Raw genomic sequence first — 20,005 nt, forward strand, 5'->3', positions numbered from 1 at the left:
TAGAATGGGCAACAAATCAATACTTGTTCAATTATTTTGATGTCCCCTGTCCCAAATGGGCAGAGCCTTTCTGATCTAGCGATCTTCTTATATTTCCCTTCTACTACAGCAGATGGAAGAACCCGGCATCCCCTCAATTACCAATTTTTCCTTTACTTTCCTTTTTGAGAACAGTTATTGAGAAATTTTAAATCCTTATATAACCTAGAAATATTAATATAGGGTGGCTGCAACACTTATAATAACACTTATGTAGCTAAAAAGCTATAATAAAACAGGTTCATAATCAACAGGGCTAGCATGTTTAATTTCTACAGTGCTGTTCATCCATGATTCTGAAATGATTATGGCACAGGATTTTGTTTTAGTTGTTTAGTTAACACCGGGGTTCCATTCTATAGCTTTATTCACAGTATATACACCAGCTGCTATTTCAAATGGATCAAATGATAACTGGGCCTTGCTGGGTGAAATATTTAATAAAATTAAAAGCAATTTTCTAAACATTGGTTCTTGTAGGTTATCCGGGCTGTGTAACCGTGGTCTTGGTATTTTCTTTCCTGACGTTTCGCCAGCAGCTGTGGCAGGCATCTTCAGAGGAGTAACACTGAAGGACAGTGTCTCTCAGTGTCAAGAGTGTAGGAAGAGTAATATATAGTCAGAAAGGGGTTGGGTTTGAGCTGAATCATTGTCCTGCAAAAAGTATCAAAGGTAATGTGCTAATCATTGTCCTGTAAGTATCAAGATAATGTGCTAATGAGGGTGTGGTATGTTAATATGGAACCATTGTATCCTGAAGTGATTTGTTAACATGTGAAATCCAAAGCTAATCTGCATGGATATTGTGGACTGTAGTCTTTGTTAGTCTGGAGGTTTTCAGTTCAGGAAGCCAAGCCTTATTCATTCTTAAACTCTCTTCTTTTCTGTTAAAGTTGTGCTGATGTTTATGAATTTCAATGGCTTCTTGGATTTCACATGTTAACAGATCACTTCAGGATACAATGGTTCCATATTAACATACCACACCCTCATTAGCACATTATCTTGATACTTACAGGACAATGATTAGCACATTACCTTTGATACTTTTTGCAGGACAATGATTCAGCTCAAACCCAACCCCTTTCTGACTATATATTACTCTTCCTACACACTTGACACTGAGAGACACTGTCCTTCAGTGTTACTCCACTGAAGATGCCTGCCACAGCTGCTGGCGAAACGTCAGGAAAGAAAATACAAGACCACGGTCACACAGCCCGGATAACCTACAAGAACCAATGAACTCTGACCGTGAAAGCCTTCGACAAAATTTTCTAAACAGCTTATTTCTCTTAGCAGGAGACTTCAATGCAAGAATTGGGGCCGACAATGAACATTTAATTCAAAAACTGTATGACCATCACAATGAAAATTTCCTTAGCTCCTGGTGGTTTTGCCGATCATCAAAAGATGTGGTAATAAATGCCAATGGTTTGAGGTTGGCCACTTTTGTTATCCAAAGGAATTTAGTAATCTTGAACAGCCACCAGAGAATTGATCCAGGCAGGGATTATACCTTCTTGGGGTTCATGGGAGCTAGCATTATTGATTAGTTTATTATTTCTCCTGATCTCAGCTGATTGGCTAGCTTTCGAGGAATTTTGTTCTTTTTAGGCAGTGATCATTTCCCATTGTATTTAATATGAATATGCCTTATGTTCAACTCTCTGAAATCAGGCAAGAACAGAATCCCAGAAACAAAACTCCCTATGTCAGATCTGGTAGAATGACAATGTTGCTCATCTGGCCCAAGATATGATGGTCTCCCTAAGAGTGCTATCTTTAAGGAGATCATTACTTGGGTCTGATGTAGCTAGGAGCTCCCTCACTATCTTGTACAGGCTATTGTCCCTCTTCAAGCCCCTGTACTCTAAAATTATGCTTGATAGTGCTCCCTTTATAAGGCCACTGGCCCCCAAGAATTCAGGTACATGGTTTGATAAATAGTGCAGGCTTATCAAAAGAGAACCACAGCAAAACCAAAGGGAACTAAACAGCAATAACACCTTACTTGTTCTGAGGGAATTATTGGCTCTTAAGAGATACTACAGAGACCTAATAAAGCATAAGAAAAAGGGAATCTATGTAGGAACTGGGGATGCTTAATTTTGGTCATAAAAACAACAGCAATATGGCCACGAGAACACATGGCAGTATTCCCTTTTGTGTTCAATCAGAAGTCTGAGAGTCATAATTTAAAAGCTTGTTTGCTATTTGGGTATTCTTTTTCCATCTAATCTAAAATGGGGATCACATCCATCACTGATAAGGAAAAAAGAAAAACTTGTGCTGGCAGCATATTAATTTCCCCCCGAAACGGTGGTAGAACCTATGTTCCAGGTGCTGTTCAAGTTTTTAACTTACACATCCCAATTATTCTCTATGGAGTACATATAAGGATTGTTTCAGTTAATGAAAATATTGACCATCTTCTTCTATTCATTTTGCAAAAATTATTAAACATTCCTCATTATGTAGCTATTGTGCTTCTTCGTTCAGAACTGGGTGAACCTTCCTTTGAGGCAAGGGCTTGGTTACAGGCATTTAGATTGTTCATCAAACTATATTTGAGCAGTAAGTTATATTTGAGCAGTAAAGGCTATCAGACATTCCTGAAAGAGGACCCTTCTAGGTCAAGATGGTTTAAGACTGTCTTTGAGAAATTCCTGGCTCTCAGTGTTAACCTGGACAATATACAAGGCCTTCATGCAGCATTTGCTTTGGTGAGAAAGCATATAAGATTAATTAATCACTGAAGCTCTCCTTTTAGATTATGCTGCACCTGTTCATCCCAATTTTTTGGTATCCCCCCTCCAACTTCCCAAAGCCTTTTAAGAGCGTACATCCTGGCTAAACTAAATGCCCAATTCTTGGAAGTTATGAGGGGAAGGTTCATATGTTTATCTTATTCAGAATGAATCTGCCATGATTGCACATATTTTTTGGGAGTGTCCTTTGTATGCTAATCTAAGGAGGCGTTTCTGATATATATACCGTGTTTCCCCGAAAATAAGACACTGTCTTATATTTATTTTTCCTCAACAAGACACACTATGCCTTATTTTCGGGGGATGTCTTATTTTTTATTACCATAAGTGCGGTATGTGTCCCGAGTCCACGACCTCGGGTGGACCCTGTCAACATATGTTTATGTTCTGGCTAGTCTGCAGTTTGCTAAACAGATCATACTGATCAGACTGACAGCTAAGTCATGTGACTATGCTGGTCTGATCCAGTTTGCACAGCCAGGAATGGGGATTTCCAGAATGACTCATCTCAGGTGAACTGTGATTGGTCATGAATATGTATATAAGTCTGTGTATTGAATGTAGGTTTGTCTTGCCTGAAATATACGTGCTGGCGAAGCACTTTGTTGCTCAGAGCTGTGAATGATAACAGCTAAAGGACTCTGTGTATATATTGTAAATAAACTGTACATAGCAGAACTGCGTGGTGTGACGTTGCTACCAGGTAAAATCCTGAAGTCCAGACAAGCTGTGCGCGACAGGGTTATGGGCCCAGATAGACTATGCTGAGAGCTGGAGGTTCTATTGGAGTTGGTGAGCTACTGCCGTGAGTTGCTGCTGTGAGCAGTTTGGATGTCTACAGAGGCCAGCGACGCTGAGGACCTTGATGTACAGTCTGGAGACGGTTCAGTTGTTTCTGACCAAGAGTCAGAGGAGGAACCAGGGAAAGATAATCAGCTACTGCCGGTAAGCGACGATATCATGGCGCAAGCTGTTTCTGCCCTGCTGGTTGATAAACTGACCGCAGATAACTATGCCGTGTGGTCCCTGCAAATGGAACATTATCTTAAGCGTGAGTCATTGTGGATGTATGTGGATTCTCCCCCACAAGCTCCCACGCCTTAGGAAAGTTTAAAAGACCAGAAGGCATTAGCCACGTTGATATTAAGTGTTGCTGATGACCAGTTGGTGCATGTGGCGGGACAGGGGTCAGCTAAAGATGCCTGGAATAGCCTCAAGGCTGTATATGTGCAAGACACGGCTGGATCCCTTATTTCCCTAATGAGAAGGATTTATAGAAAGACTATGGAGCCAAGTGAGAAAGTCAGAGCTCATTTGAATACTCTAGCCACGTATTTTCAACTGCTGGCTCAGAGGGGAAAGCAGATATCCGACCAAGACCAGGTGTTTATTGTCTTAAGTTCCCTGACAGAGCGTTTTGACCCACTTATCTCAGCCCTTGAATCTGTTGATGCAGCAAAGTTAACCTTACAGTATATCACAGGCAGACTATTAGAAGAGGAGGCGAGTTACACGCACCGGGAGTTGGCAGTCGGCCAGACCGGGAGCTGTGCCAAGCATCAGATAAGGAAGGATGCAAGCCACAGCTGTGCAGAGAAAGTCTGTGTAACAAGCACGTCTATACCTGTAGCTTTACGTGTCAGAAGATGTTACACCTGTGGAGAGGAAGGACACATCAAACGTTTTTGTCCTGCTGCAAAGAAATACAGAGGAGGAAAAAAGAAAACTCAATTTGTGACCAAACAGCAAGCCACGCTGGTGAGAGTGGGTCCAGACTCCCTGAATGACACTTGGATTATTGACTCAGGAGCTTCACAAATATTCGTGAGGGAGGAAAGACTACTAATGAACTCACATCAATCGGCGTTAGGTCATGTAAGTTTGGCAGATGGACGTTCTGCAACTGTTTCCTGTGAAGGAAGTGTAATGTTTGGAAGTCTAAACCATACATTCAATGATGTGCTTTGTATACCCTCTCTTGAGAGAAACTTATTGAGTATCAGTGCACTAGATTCTGCTGGATTCAGTGTAATATTCAGAAATAAGTGCTGTAACATTCTAAAAGGTGATAAAATTATGGCAGTGGGGAATTTGAAAGATAATGTGTATGTGCTAGAGAACATGGCAGGTAAAGCACAAACAGTGTTAAACAAAAACCCTCACCATAAGTGTATACATTTGCTACATAGAAAACTCGGTCATGTGGGCTGGGGCACCTTGAATAAAACTCTTGCCCTGTTGGGTAAAGAGAAGGTGGAAGGGTGCAAAACATATCTAGATTGTGATGTGTGCAAGGAAAGTAAGTCTAAAGCACACCCAGTTGCAAAAAGGAGTGACAGAGTATCAGAAACCCCTCTATATCTTATTCATAGCGATGTGGTAGGCCCTTTCCCAGACAGTATATCTAAAAGAAAATTTCTTCTTCTTTTGGTAGATGATGCCACAAGGTTCACATGGGTGTATCCCATAGCAAAGAAGTCAAAGGTGTGTGACACTATAAAGATGTGGGCTAACAATGTGCAAAGGCAATTGGGGCATAAAATTTGTAAGATTCAAAGTGATTTTGGAGGCGAGTACACGTCTGGTGAAATGGCTCATTGGTTTAAGACTCAAGGAATTGAACATAGGGTTGCTAATGTATCCATGAGTCAAGAAAATGGTGCTGCAGAGAGAAAGGCAGGAGTACTGCAAACAATGATAAAATCAATGCTAATTGATGCTGGATTGCCAAAAATGTTCTGGGCTGAAGCAGCAAAAAATGCTTGTTATATTTCAAACAGAATTTGGACAAGTGCCACAAACAATATTCCATACAAGGCTTTGTATGGGAAAGATCCCAGTTTGGATCATATCAGGATATTTGGCAGTAAAGCATGGGTCAATATACCACTGAAGCAACGTAGAAAAGGTGGTAAAAGAGCAAAAAGTTGTCATTCCTGGGGTATCAGACAGGAATGAAGTCTTACCGTTTTGTAAATGACCAAAATGCATTAAGTTTCAGTCGTTCAGCTACATTCTGTGAGGATGCTAATTGGCCTAAGATACATGCAAACCAATTACCATCCACAGTACTGTTACCTATCAATGATGACTCTGAAAACATGCCAGAAGTGAAACAGGAGGTGCAGTCACCAATACATGCAGACTCTGAGAGTGTGCAAAGTGCAGATCAGAGAGTAGTGCCAAGAGTGTCCTCTAGATCTACAAAAGGTGTTCCACCTCAAAGGTATGGTGTAACTGCTAACCATGTGTTTGTGAAAGTTCCAACTGATTACAATGATGTGTTAAGTTTAGCCTCAGAAGAGAAAGATGCTTGGCTGCAAGCCATGGAGGCAGAATACAACTCATTGGTGTCAAATGAAGTATTTTCCTTATCTGAATTGCCGACAGATAAGAAAGCTCTGGGTTGCCGTTGGTTGTACAAACTCAAAACCTTGCCAAATGGAAAAGTTAAACATAAGGCAAGATTAGTTGCGAGGGGATTCACACAGGTGGTCGGACAAGATTATTATGAATCATTTGCCCCCACGATTCGCATGGAAACAATTAGAGTTGCATTAACCAAAGCTGGAGCAGAAGGAATGCTAGTTGATCATTTTGATTTTGATACTGCATACCTGAACGCACCTATTGAGGAAGAGCTATATCTTGAACAGATACCAGGGTTTCAATGTCAAAAGGCCAACACAGTGCTAAAATTGCACAAGGCATTATATGGCTTAAAGCAATCTGGACGTGCATGGAATACGTGTATAAAAAATGTTTTAACTAAAAAAGGGTTTAAGCAGAGTGTGTCTGATCCATGTCTGTATCAGGTGGAAATATGTAAACTAACCTGTTATTTATTACTTTTTGTGTCTAATGTACCACAACAAGGAACAGTTGAAATGGTTTATGCAGACCATACAGGAAATGTTCAAAATGAAACATCTAGGCCCAATTAAAAATTACCTAGGGGTGCAAGTCTCCAGAAATGAGAATGGTTGGTTTGAACTAAGCCAGGAGACTAAAATAAGTGAATTGCTGGAGAAGTATAACATGAATGAAGCACATGAGGTTACGACACCTATGACAACAAGCTACAATAGGGAACCAGATGAAAAAGTGTTTGAACAGAAAGGATTGTATCAATCACTATTGGGATCTCTACTGTACATAGGATGTTGGACCAGGCCAGATATATGTGTTGCTGTTCACTAGTTATGCAGAAAACATGCCTGTCCATACCAGAAGGATTGGGTGGCGGCAAAGAGGGTTCTAAGATATTTAAAGGGAACCATAGCCAACAAATTAGTGCTGAAAGCAGACCAAAAACCAGCATTAATGGCTTACAGTGATGCCAGTTGGGGTGAACATAATGATGGCAAGTCCACAACAGGATTTACATTGTATGTTTTAGGATCCCTAGTACAGTGGAAAACAATAAAACAAACCCACGTTTCCACTAGTACATGTGAGGCAGAATACTCAGCTCTAAGTGATTGCCTAGTACAATCAGAATGGTGCATTCAATTACTGTCTGACTTGAAGATAGAATGTATAGTACCAATAACCATAATGTGTGACAATACTGCGGCGCAACAATTAGCAAATGACCAGGGAGTGCGCACTAGGAGTAAGCACATTAATATACGGTATCAAAATGTACGGGATGCTGTGAATAGAGGGATTATAAGTCTGAAATATTGTACCTCTGAAGATAATGTAGCCGACATATTTACTAAATGTTTGAATACTGAAAGATTTCAATACCTGAAGAAATGGCTGTTTAACAAACGTTTGACTAGGGAGACGTGTCAACATATGTTTAAGTTCTGGCTAGTCTGCAGTTTGCTAAACAGATCATACTGATCAGACTGACAGCTAAGTCATGTGACTATGCTGGTCTGATCCAGTTTGTACAGCCAGGAATGGGGATTTCCAGAATGACTCATCTCAGGTGAACTGTGATTGGTCATGAATATGTATATAAGTCTGTGTATTGAATGTAGGTTTGTCTTGCCTGAAATATACGTGCTGGCGAAGCACTTTGTTGCTCAGAGCTGTGAATGATAACAGCTAAAGGACTCTGTGTATATATTGTAAATAAACTGTACATAGCAGAACTGCGTGGTGTGAAGTTGCTACCAGGTAAACTCCTGAAGTCCAGACAAGCTGTGCGCGACAGACCCTCGGGACTGCGCCTCGCCCCCACCGCCACACCGGGGGACCCTCTGGGAGAACCCCAATGCCTGGGGAGGCAACCCCACTTACCAGGCCGGGGGAAGAGGAGGCGAGGGCGGCCGAGCCCGCCAGATGCAGAGCCGGAGGGGGAAACAGGGGGAGGCCGAGCACCAACCTTGCACCTCGGGGGGAAGTGGGCCGGCCCGAGGCAGACGGCACGGGTCCTGGGGGTGGGGGAACAACCCGGGGGACCCAACAGAGGCCAAAGCTTGGCCCTGCGTTCCAGCGGGGGAGCGGGAGTCCACCGCGAGTGGCGGCAGATTGCGGGGGGAGCCGTCGGTGGGAGAGGGGAGTGGGGAGAAGATGGGGAACGGGAGTGATCACCCCCTGGGAGGTCGGGGCCGTCGGTGGGAGAGGGGAGTGGGGAGAAGATGGGGAACGGGAGTGATCACCCCCTGGGAGGTCGGGGCCCAAGCGCGGGAACAGGGGAAGACTGAGCCCAACGGCCCATGGAGGGCGGGGCTCAGGGGAGTTTAGTCTCTCTCTAGCCTCGCCTATCACTATGTCTTATTTTCGGGGTATGGCTTATATTGTGCCAATGCTTGGAAATCCTGCTACGGCTTATTTTATGGGTATGTCTTATTTTCGGGAAAAGACGGTATATTCTTATGACCTAGTCACATATCTACTTGCTGATCCAAAAAAACCTCTAGCAGTTGCAAAAAAAATTCCTCCTTTTGTTTATTGGGTGATAAGTGATTAACAAGTATTCACCGTTCAAGATTGATGCATCACAGAGCTTTTATTGGATAAAAGGAAAGAAAAATAAATACTACACTCAATACTTGCCAGCAAACACCTGAAAAATGACAGAGACAAAAAGACAAAGGGTGATGACAGTCTCTTAAAATTGTATATGAACTGCAGTATACTGACTAGAGCTCTGGTGGCATATTTACTAAAAATTCCAATAGTTTCTACCAGATTTCAGCACTATGAAGAGGCAGAAATATGGAGTGCCATTTGCCAGGATCCAGGCTCTAGCCTGGTAAATCATAAATAAGTGAACATCTTGGTTGAATGGGCCAACCTCCAGCACCCCCCTGCCACCCACTTGCCTCTTAGCACACTCCCTGGGGTAATCCCACTGCCCCCAGGGGGTGGTACCACCCACTTTGGGAACCACTGGCCTAGAGTAACAGTCAAAACGATGGAGATCTGATGTACCCTGTATAGCATGGTCTTATGTATTTGCTTTTGTACGCTTTATTTTTTATGTCAGTAAAGGAATCAGATCAGAATAGAGCAGGGGTGTCGAACTCATTTGTGAGGAGGGCCGGATATAACATAAATGTCTCTTAGTCGGGCCGAAGATGCGTAACAAATAAATAAATACAATAAAATGTAAGGCCAAGTACTGGAGATACAAACTTTATACAAGACACAGGCAAAATCAATTAATGATATTATTTTTTACTTAAAACACAAACAAGTTTACAACAATAAAATTCTTACAGCACTTTCTTTTATTTAAGTTATTGTTATTGTTTTAAGAATGTTTGTATTTTAAGTAAAAAATTAAGTAAAAAATAATATCATTAATTGGCTTTGCCTGTGTCCTCTATAAAGTTAATATTTCTAGTCCCTCACATTCAGACAGAGAGACAGAGAATGAGAGAGAAACAGTGAGAAACAGTGATAAAGAAAGAGAATGGGTAGACCTGGCCTCCAGATGGAGAAGGATTTCCCCCCGAGGCCAGGTCTACCCATTGGCTTGCATGGCAGTAGACCTGGCCTCCCGACAGGGACTACCGTACTACTTTTTTTCCCCCATGGAAGCCTGGTCTACTCATTGGTTTCTATGGTAGACCTGGCCTCCGCGGGGAAAGGGGAAAAAAAAGTCCCCGTCGGGGAAAGGCCAGGGGGCTGGCTGCACCCGGGAACGGACTGGGGCAGCGGAGCCTGGCTGCACCTGGGAAACAACGGGGTGGTGGGGAGGGTGGCAGGGAGGGTACACCTGAGCCAGCAATGGATGGGACCTGGAAACGATAGGGGTGGCGGGGAGGGTGCGCCTGGCCCGGCAAAGGATGGGGGCGACTGGGAGGGCGACAGGGAGGCGCATCTGGCCCCCATGGGGGCCTGACTGAGCCCGGGAAATGACAGGGGAGGCGGGGAGGGTGCACCTGGCCCGGCAAAGGATGGGGGCAGCGGGGAGGGCGGTGGGCCTGGCTGCGCCAGGGAAATGACAAGGGAGGGCGGAAGGGAGGGTGCGCCTGGCCCTGCAATGGACAGGGGCTGTGGGGAGGGCGGCGGGGTGGCTGGCTGTGCCCGGCAATGCAGGAAGGGTGGCAGGGATGGCACGCCTAGCCCCCACAGGGGCCTGGCTGCCCCCGGGAAACACCCAGCAAGCTTTTATGGCAGAGTGAGGACTTGAACCTGGGCATCTCAGATCCTATGCTCGAACGACTACACCACACTGGTCCTCCATTTTCCCTGCTTCCCTCCTCCTGGCAGACTCTCTTTGGGAAAAGTCTGGCTATGTTGCAAAAAACGTGCATAGCAAATCATTCAGGTGAGTTGTGTAGCAGCCACTGCCTGGCGTGGCCAAGTAACACAAGTTGTGTGAAAATTGCCACAGGGCCCAGAAGAGCTGTATGGCATCAAATCAAAGCCACCACCAAACCTGGGTCAGTTAGGAAAAATTGCAGAGTAGCAAGTTGCCCCCACATTTTCAACTATATTTACTTCATTTATGCCCTGTCCTTCTCCATTATGGGAACCTAGATTCTCCCCTTCACTACATTAGCCTCACAGCAACCCTGTGACATAGGTTACGCTGAGAGAGTGTGTCTGGCCCAGGTCACCCAGCAAGCTTCCAAAGCAGAGTGGGGATTCACTCCTGAGTCTTCCAAGATGCTACTCTGACACTCTAACCACTACACCACACATATGATAACTAGTATTGAATAGTAACGGGTCACCAGGCCTGGGTAAACTGTGCAAGTCACATAGCTACAAGTTGTGCTGTTATTGCTGCAGGTTTAGCAGCAAAGAATCCTTCCTCAAAGGCCCATACAGCACTGGAAAGAGCCCTGCCCCCACCCCCGCCTTTTACTGACAGAAACCAAGGCTTGAAGGCTGGCAATATTGCTGTGGCTGCCTAGCAACCCCCACAATGGCTGTTGAGATTCTTAAAGTTACAGGTGCTGCTTCTTTTATTTATGGGGGGATAATCTCCCAATCTGTTGTTGTTTTTAAGATTTCAGATTTGTCTACAAACTAGGTTGTAGAAAGATCTGCCTTGTCTGTTCATGGCTCCAATCACTAGATTTATGTATCGACAGATTTAGCCATGTTGAGAAATAGATAGACCAATATAGCTTCAACAGACAAAGGTTCATACAATGGTTATGATCAAAACACTTGTAATAATTTTTTGATTATGTAGTGTTATGGAATGAGAAATACTGGGATCATTGGGACTGATTTTGCTGATATTTTCTAAAAAGATTATGTCATTTGTCATATAACATGAAGCTGCACGTCTATAGTAGCAAAGTAGCATTTACCAAAGGATATTAGATGTCCCACCAATACCACAACCCACTGCATGAACAGTGTTTAAAATGAAATTAAATCTAATTGGGGAGGGGAGGGAGTTCTACTTCTGTTCCACATGTGTGACCACTATGACAGATTAACATTCCACTACCATTCATGTAAAGCCTTTTACCACTTTGATAGATTATGGGGAAATATTTTAAAAACCCACTACTGTTCATAGCATTAACAAGAGTTTGCATCTGCACTACTATTAAGCACTTTCTGAGTAGCCAGCCAGGGATGAGAAGGAACTGAGACCAAGGCTGACATATAAAGGGGGGATTAGAAAGGGGGAGAAAGAAATGAAGGCTGACTTGGGCCCCAGAATTCCACCCCCTCAGCAGCCCTGATGACACCAAACTCTGGCCCCACCATCTTCCTTTTCACCCCATAACTGAAAAGAAGAAGAGTTGGCTTTATACCCCACTTTTCTCTACTTTTAGGAGTCTCAAAGTGGCTTGCAATCATAATCCCTTCCTTTCCCCACAACAGGCACTTTGTGAAGTAGGTGGGGCTGAGAGAGTTCTGAGAGAACTGTGACTAGCCCAAGATCGCCCAGCAGGCTTCATGTGGAGAAGTGGGGAATACAAGCTACTTCTCCAGATTAGCCGGCTGCTCTTAACCACTGGCAGAGAGTTCACATTTTTCAGAATGACACAGTGTTATTTCTAGGTCAATTATTTAAATTTTATTTCTAGATATTTCTAGATTTTATTTATTTATTATTACTTCTAGATGAATGCAATTCCTCTGTTAAAAATCCTTTCAATTACCTACCACAAAGCTGGATGAAACACTACTCCTGCCAGAGGTTGTGGTTTTATATTTCTGAAGTGCAACAATGGTTTAGCCAGAACCAAACACTGTTTTGAATGAAATATCAGTCAGTGGCCATTCTAGCATCTAGCCCCTAAACACATACTTGGGGATCTGACATTTAAAATCCAGTTTGATTGAAATTAATACATACTTTAAAGCACAACATTTAGGCTTTTATCATGACATCTTCAATGTACCTTTAAGAAAGGGCTTGGAAGAAACCCAAGCTGTAGTTGGAGAACACATAATACAGCAAGCTTGCCAAAACGAAGGACCTTTGAGTATGGTTGGTAATTAGATGAGAGACCCTATGTCATGTTTCTTGACAGAAAAAACACAGGATAACAGTTTTTTTTAAAGTCATCTGGAGGAAGGCCTTTCCAGCAGAACTCAAAGAACAGGGAGGAGAGAGATGTGTCAATTAGCTTTAAAAACTGTCTTTCAGTGTTTAATTTAAACCAGAAAGGCCATATAATTTGTAAAATGCTTTCTTTAAAAAAAAAAAAAAAAAGCTGAAGAGACTGAGTTAAATATGCTTGCCATATTTAGAAGTAGCCTTGAATCAGAATTGGGGATTGTACAATCCCAACCTAAACTGAACTCTCATATCAGTAAACCCAAACCCGAACTTTACTAAAATGTTGTTTTTTTGTACAACCCTAAAGCGAACGATCCTGCAGACAAGGATGCTACCCTAATCCATTTCTCCTTCCCAATTCTTACATTGTTTATTTAACTGAGGAAGTTTATTGTTAGAAGGCACATTTCAAAACAATGATGATAAAAGAAACAGGGGTTTCAGACAACGCTGCAAATCAAACCACAGTCAGAGAAGGGCTGCTTCGGTTAGTTACTTCAATGCTTGGTCGGCCTCCGTCTATGATTTTTTTTTCCCAAGAGAGAAAAATCATAGCATGTGGCCAAAATTTTCACCTTTATGCAGTGGAGATATTGTGCCAATGAGACAAATAAATGGTGCATCCAGATTAAGTTATTCCCATGCCAGCATTCTCACAAGAAGGTAGCCTGTTCACACGCTCATACAAGCTTTTGTAAGACTTATCTCGGAAGATTTTTCTGTCCTCCCGCATTAACTTCTTTTAAAAGATGGGGGCACCATGGCACTATACTCATGCACACATTGTTAAGTTGCACACAAAATTTACTTTCACTATTTTTTCTGCTTAGGGAGAAACCTTCTGGTGCAGAGTTTCCAGTTTTATTTACTTAAAGCATGCAGTACATACAGCCCAGCTGATAATTAAAATATAATGAGCATAATCTATACCAACCTCATTCAGAGTCACATGCCAAGTTATATTACCTGCCCAGTCCTAACTTAGAGCCTTCTAAAAATATAAAACAAAACCAAACATACTAATAAAGTAGCTACTGATATAATCAAACAAATGCCTAATATGTAAAATGAAATTCTTTATAACCCTCACAGCTAGCAATGCACTGCTAACTGTACATATATTTAACATTTTCATTTTTCCCAGGAATCAACCAATGCAAAATGGAAACACACATGTGCCAAGAATATAATTTTGAAGTCTCATCACTCAGCAAAATTCACTTCTACACAACAAATGGCACTCTTGACAGCATAAAATGCACGGAAAGGGGGGGGGAGTCTGAAATAATAAGAAAAGAGAAACTAATTTTCAGTGACAGTCTAGCCTTTCATCCTAAGCCATGCCTTGAACTCTGCCTTGTTTAATTATTAAATCAGGAGTTGCTGTGCAAGATCTGTCTGCTTTTGATGTTTCTTAAATTCAATCCTGCTGACAGACTGTGTCCATTTTTTGCCATATTTAATGTTACCTATGACAAGGTTTGAATGCTAATTTTTATTTTCAATTCAAGCTTTATTAACAATAGAATCTAAATTTTAAGGGAGCTTTCAGAGCAAAATCAAACAGATGATCGTTTTTCTAAATGCCAGTTTGATGGAAAAAGTCAAAAGACCTGTTGATTTTGACACAGATGTTTGCTTTGTGAACTCTGTAAATTTAAAATGCATCACTTAAGTGGCCTAGAAGGGGAGACCAGTAAGAAACAGAAGCAGCATACAACTCTATTAAACTCAGTAGCACAGAACACTTGAGTACCTGGGTGAAGAGACAGGGGTGTTTGCAGTCAAATTAATATTCTGTCAGGTTTGATCATGCCCAGTAAGACGGGTTTCCCATTCTCAGATGCCAGCTGCTCCCTTTTAGGGAGCCTCTCCCAAGAGGTGCTAGTACTCTACAATACAATCCTAAAAAGAGTTTAACTCTTTTAAATTAACTGAAGTAGTAGAAAAGGGCAAGAGTCCAGTAGCACCTTAAAGACTAACAAAAATATTATCTGGTAGGGTATGAACTTTTGTGAGCCACAGCTCACTTCTTCAGATCTCTGTAAATTAACTGAAGTCTTAGACTGGTGAATCTCTGCAAAGATTTACATAATATATGCTTCACAATAAATATGTTATTAGATATGAACATATATTGTAAAGATAGAGTAATGTAACAAAAATGTAAATTTAAATAGTAAGCTCCATACAAATAGTATGAATATGAATGTTTATGTTTTATGTTTGTTTTATATATTGACATAATTTTTAAAAAAGAATTTTTACATGCAGAAACTCTCTATCTGAAAATCACACTTTTCCTCCAAGGAGCTCAGGAAATCAATCATCAATGGTTCTCTCCTGATCCATTTTATTTTCACAACAATTATGTGAAATAGTCTAGAGACTTAGACTGAAAGAGAGAATGACCAGCCCAAGGTCATCCAATTTCCTTCGTGGCCAGCATGGTCTAGTGTCAGCCTAGTATCTAGAAGGCCCAGGTCTGAATCCCCTCTCTGCCATGGAAGCTTGCTGGGTGACCTTGGGCCAGGCACTCTCTCAGAGCTGTTGTTTGCTCTACAACTGTTCTCACTTATACTGCTCCAGATTTAATCAGCCTTGTGAAAAGAATAGATGAGAGAAATTATTGGAGTGGGTAAAGATTGCCACACAGGTTCATACAAGAAGAGATGGTCCTTCAAGTATTTGTATCTCAGGCTGTGAAAGTCTTTAAAGGTAGCCACCAACACATTTAATTGAACCCAGAAATAAACTGACAGCCAATGTATTTTATTTATTTATTTATGCTCCATTTTTCTCCCCAGGGCAGGGCCCAAAGCAGCGTACCAAGATACAATTTAACAAACAGAAGGAACAAGTCATTCAGTGCACCACATCCTGGGCTGGTCCCAGATCTGCTGTTCCAGCTCATTCCTGTGTGTGTGTGTGTGTGTGTTAAGTGCCGTCAAGTCGCTTCTGACTCATGGCGACCCTATGAATGAAAGTCCTCCAAAATGTCCTATCTTTGACAGCCTTGTTCAGATCTTGCAAATTGAAGGCTGTGGCTTCCTTTATTGAGTCAATCCATCTCTTGTTGGGGCTTCCTCTTTTCCTGCTGCCCTCAACTTTTCCCAGCATGACTGTCTTTTCCAGTGACTCTTGTCGTCTCATGACATGACCAAAACACGACAGCCTCAGTTTAGTCATTTTAGCTTCTAGGGTCAGTTCAGGCTTGATTTGATCTATAATCCACTGATTTTTTTTTTTTTTTTTTGGCAGTCCATGGAATCCGTAACACTCTCCTCCAACACTACATTTCAAAGGAATCTGTTTTCTTCCTATCAGCTTTCTTCACTGTCCAGCTTTCACACCCATACATAGTAATAGGAAATACGATGGCATGAATTAATCTAGTCTTGGTGGCCAGTGACACATCCTTACACTTCAAAATATTTTCTAGCTCCTTCATGGCTGCCCTTCCCAGTCTTAATCTCCTTCTGATTTCTTGGCTGCAGTCTCCCTTTTGGTTGATGGTGGAGCCAAGGAATAGAAAGTCTTGAACAATTTCAATTTCCTCATTGTCAACCTTAAAGTTGTGTAATTCTCCTGTAGTCATTACTTTTGTTTTCTTGATGTTCAGCTGTAGTCCTGCTTTGGCACTTTCTCTTTTAACTTTCAGTAGTAGTCGTTTCAAATCTTCACTATTTTCTGCCATTAATGTAGTATCATCGGCATATCTCAAATTGTTAATGTTCCTCCCTCCAATTTTCACTCCACCTTCATCTAAATCTAATCCAGCTTTCCTAATTATATCTTCTGCATATAGATTGAAGAGATAGGGAGATAAAATACATCCTTGTCTGACACCTTTGCCAATTGGAAACCATTCCGTTTCTCCATATTCTGTTCTAATTGTGGCCTCTTGTCCAGAGTACAGGTTGCGCATCAAAACGATCAGATGTAGCGGCACACCCATTTCCTTTAAAACCAGCCATAGTTTTTCGTGATCTACACTGTCAAAAGCTTTGCTGCAATCTATGAAACACAAGCTGATTTTCTTCTGAAATTCTCTCGTATGCTCCAGTATCCAAAGTATATTTGCGATATGATCTCTAGTACCTCTTCCTTTTCTGAATCCAGCTTGAACATCAGGCATTTCTCGTTCCATATATGGTAACAGCCTTTGCTGTAAGATTTTGAGCATCACTTTACTTGCGTGAGAAATTAATGCAATGGTCTGATAGTTGCTGCAATCTTTGACATCTCTTTTCTTGGGAAGTGGAATGTAAATGGATCGTTTCCAGTCTGTGGGCCATTGTTTTGTTTTCCATATCTGTTGGCATATTCTTGTCAAGATTTTGATGATGCAGAGTACACTGTATTTGTTTTTTAGGTCAGAGGAAACATTGAAAGCAGGAAGCATGGATCTGCTTGCATGCTGGCTCGAAAGGCCCGGTTTTCAGATCAGTCTGGGTATGGGACGTCCAGATAAGGAATACTTTACTTGTAGAAGCATAGATGCAATCGTAGGCATAAGGCAGAGATGCTGCTAAGATTCCACTTCTGTAGTAGTTTTCTTCAGCAGAGAGTTTTTACACAGGGAACTTTCAAAAATATTGAAATATTGCCCAACCTGCAATATAAAGTGTTACACTTCACTTAATTGCCTCATAACTACTCCACTCTGCTGGCCATCTGTCAGCAATGCTGATTCTATGAACTTAGGCAGTTCATGAGAGAGCGAGCATCTTGGCCATCTTCTGGGCACTGGGGGTATGAGGGGGAGGTAGTTGTGAATTTCCTGCATTGTGCAGGGAGGTGGACTAGAGGACCCTGGTGGTCCCTTCCAACTCTATGATTCTATGAATGTGTAAACCAGGCCCAGCCCCACTCACTAGAGTAGCACTGTTTCTACAGGAGAATGGTAGCAAGACCACAATATAACTGTCAGAATTAAGAGTGGTATACATGGGACTCACACATAGCCTTTCTACATCATCTTCTCCCTTTCCCTACATTGAGACTTACACTTGCAAGACTCATGCTGTAATTCACACTAAGCCTTGACTCCCCCCTCAAACTTCCCCATAAGATTTCCCAGAATGATTTTCCTTCACATGTCTACCTGACAAAGTGGGCTGGGACTCACAAAAGCTCCTACTGAAATAAAAGTTGTTCGTCTTTAAGGTGCCACTGAACGTTTGTTTTATTTTTCTGCAACAGACTTACAGCTACACCTTCACAATGACCTGAGTTACTTGTTTGAAAAGGTCTCTTGGCATCATATATCAAACATTCTTGAAAAGTGTTAAAATGGCTAATAAAACACTCTGAATGAAACAAACAGGAGACAACCGCTGAGCAGATTTATCATACCCTCAAATATATCTAGACATTCCAGACTAAGAACACTAAAACTGGAAAATAAGATCAAATGTCTGGGCAGCTGTAGTGCTTCTGAAGACATACATAGGACAAGAAAGCGATCAACACACTAGATCAAGGAAACTTAACTCTTTCAATGAAATAGCTGCACCCAGTCCTAAAAAGCAAACATTGTTCATCAGCCATATAAACATAAAAATCAGGGCCTACATTGGGATGCAATTTTGTACAATAGGATTAACTCTGTACAGAACCAAAAAGCAACCAAAAGAGCTTTAACTGGGGTAAATCGTGGTGTACTAGACCTTTGGTACAATTTCACAATAATGGTTTTGTATTAACTATAAGTTTCTGGAAAGATGTCTGAAGCGAGCCACGGTATGAAGTGAAATCATTTGACACTTGGGGGAGTAGGGGTAGAGAACGAAAGTTTAGGTTACATTTTCTTTAAACCGTCTTTTCAGTATGTCACTGTTTTCAGCCTTACACTGAAGAAGCATAAAAATATTTTTCTACTTGCAAGTACTCATGCATATTTTTGTGAAGGGACAAACCATTTTACCTCAGCTCTTCACTCAGTAATGCCTTCCTATAACACAATATAGCTAAAGAAAAATTAAAAGATGCTGTTTATGACACATGAATAAAGCAAACAACAACACTACATTAACACACTTACAGGGTCCTTGGTTTTTGCCAAATATTCTGCATCCATTTTACTTAGGCGTGCATTTGTATCCTCCAGCAATTCCTGGATATTTTCTGTGTGTTTCTTCTGAAGATCAAACTTTTCTTTCTCCATTTCGGCCACTGCACTATGGAGCTATATGAATACAGAAAAATGAAGAAACCATCTAGTTGCTACCTCAGCTAAAAATCTTAAAATTTACCCATAGTTATAGAAAAGAGTCAGGGGAGTGCTGGAGACCTGGGGAAATTTAGTTTGCCCCTTCCTCTGCCTCAAGCAAGCTACCAAATCAACCAGCCAATCTGTAAGGGTACATGGGTTACAAAGGACAGTATTTTGGCTTAAATGCAAAGTAGCTCTACACTTTCTTGGCCAGAAAATTAATATGAAGTCATGACTACATAGACCAATCCTCTCTCATGAATTCTCTGAATATTCACAGTCAGCAAACAGTCCCAATTCACTAGTCATTGTTTTGTCATTGGTGGAGTGAATCAATCATAAAACAAAGTTGTGCTTACTGTAACTGTTGTTCATCTAGTGGTCTTCTGTGCAGGCACACGTTGGAACTGCGCATGTGCAAGTCAGAGGGAGAGAGATTCATTAGCTTTTAGAAAGATCAAACATCGAGCGCTTCCCGGCCCCTCCGTTCATGTAGCCTTCCCGCCCAACCAGTCACATGACGAAGGGGGGGAGCGCTCCTCCCTCCAGTTCTCCAACCTGCCGCCACGGAACCCATCCCCGGAGGTGTTGAGGAGAAGTCCCACAGCGGGGAAGGAGGGAGGGATGTGTGCCTGCACAGAAGACCACTAAATGAACAACAGTTACAGGTAAGCGCAACTTTGTTTTCATCTGCGTGGCTTCTGTGCAGTCCCACATTGGGAGAGTAGCAAGCTCGCTTACCAGGAGGTGGGTGTGGGACAAGTCACAGAAACAATGACTGCAGAACAGCTCATCCCACTGCTGCTTCCCTGCCCGAGTCTACATCAATTGCATGGTGCTTAATGAATGTAGAGGGGGTGGACCAGGTTACTACCCGACAGATGTCTCTGAGCTCCATTCTAGAACCGAAGGCAGTGGAAGCAGCATAGGCCCTGGTAGAATGCGCTTTGATCATCGTTGGACAGTCAACATGCGCATTCTCATAGGCCATCCTGATTGCCGAAGATATCCGTCTAGACAATGTCTGTGAAGAAG

At 42.1% G+C, this 20,005-nt stretch overlaps 1 protein-coding gene across 6 annotated transcripts in view; it reads right to left on the reverse strand.

The window, feature by feature from the left end:
* The window catches only part of CEP112 (centrosomal protein 112), a 379,853-nt gene that overhangs the window by 269,484 nt on the left and 90,364 nt on the right, over nt 1-20,005 (reverse strand). For all 6 annotated transcript variants that reach the window (XM_056854861.1, XM_056854869.1, XM_056854853.1 and 3 more), the window contains exon 11: nt 18,800-18,943. In XM_056854861.1, the coding sequence (XP_056710839.1) occupies nt 18,800-18,943 (144 nt within the window). The remainder of the gene's footprint in view (nt 1-18,799; nt 18,944-20,005) is intronic.

This window comes from Euleptes europaea, chromosome 1 (assembly GCF_029931775.1).
Source record: "Euleptes europaea isolate rEulEur1 chromosome 1, rEulEur1.hap1, whole genome shotgun sequence".
Taxonomy (NCBI): Eukaryota; Metazoa; Chordata; class Lepidosauria; order Squamata; family Sphaerodactylidae; genus Euleptes; species Euleptes europaea.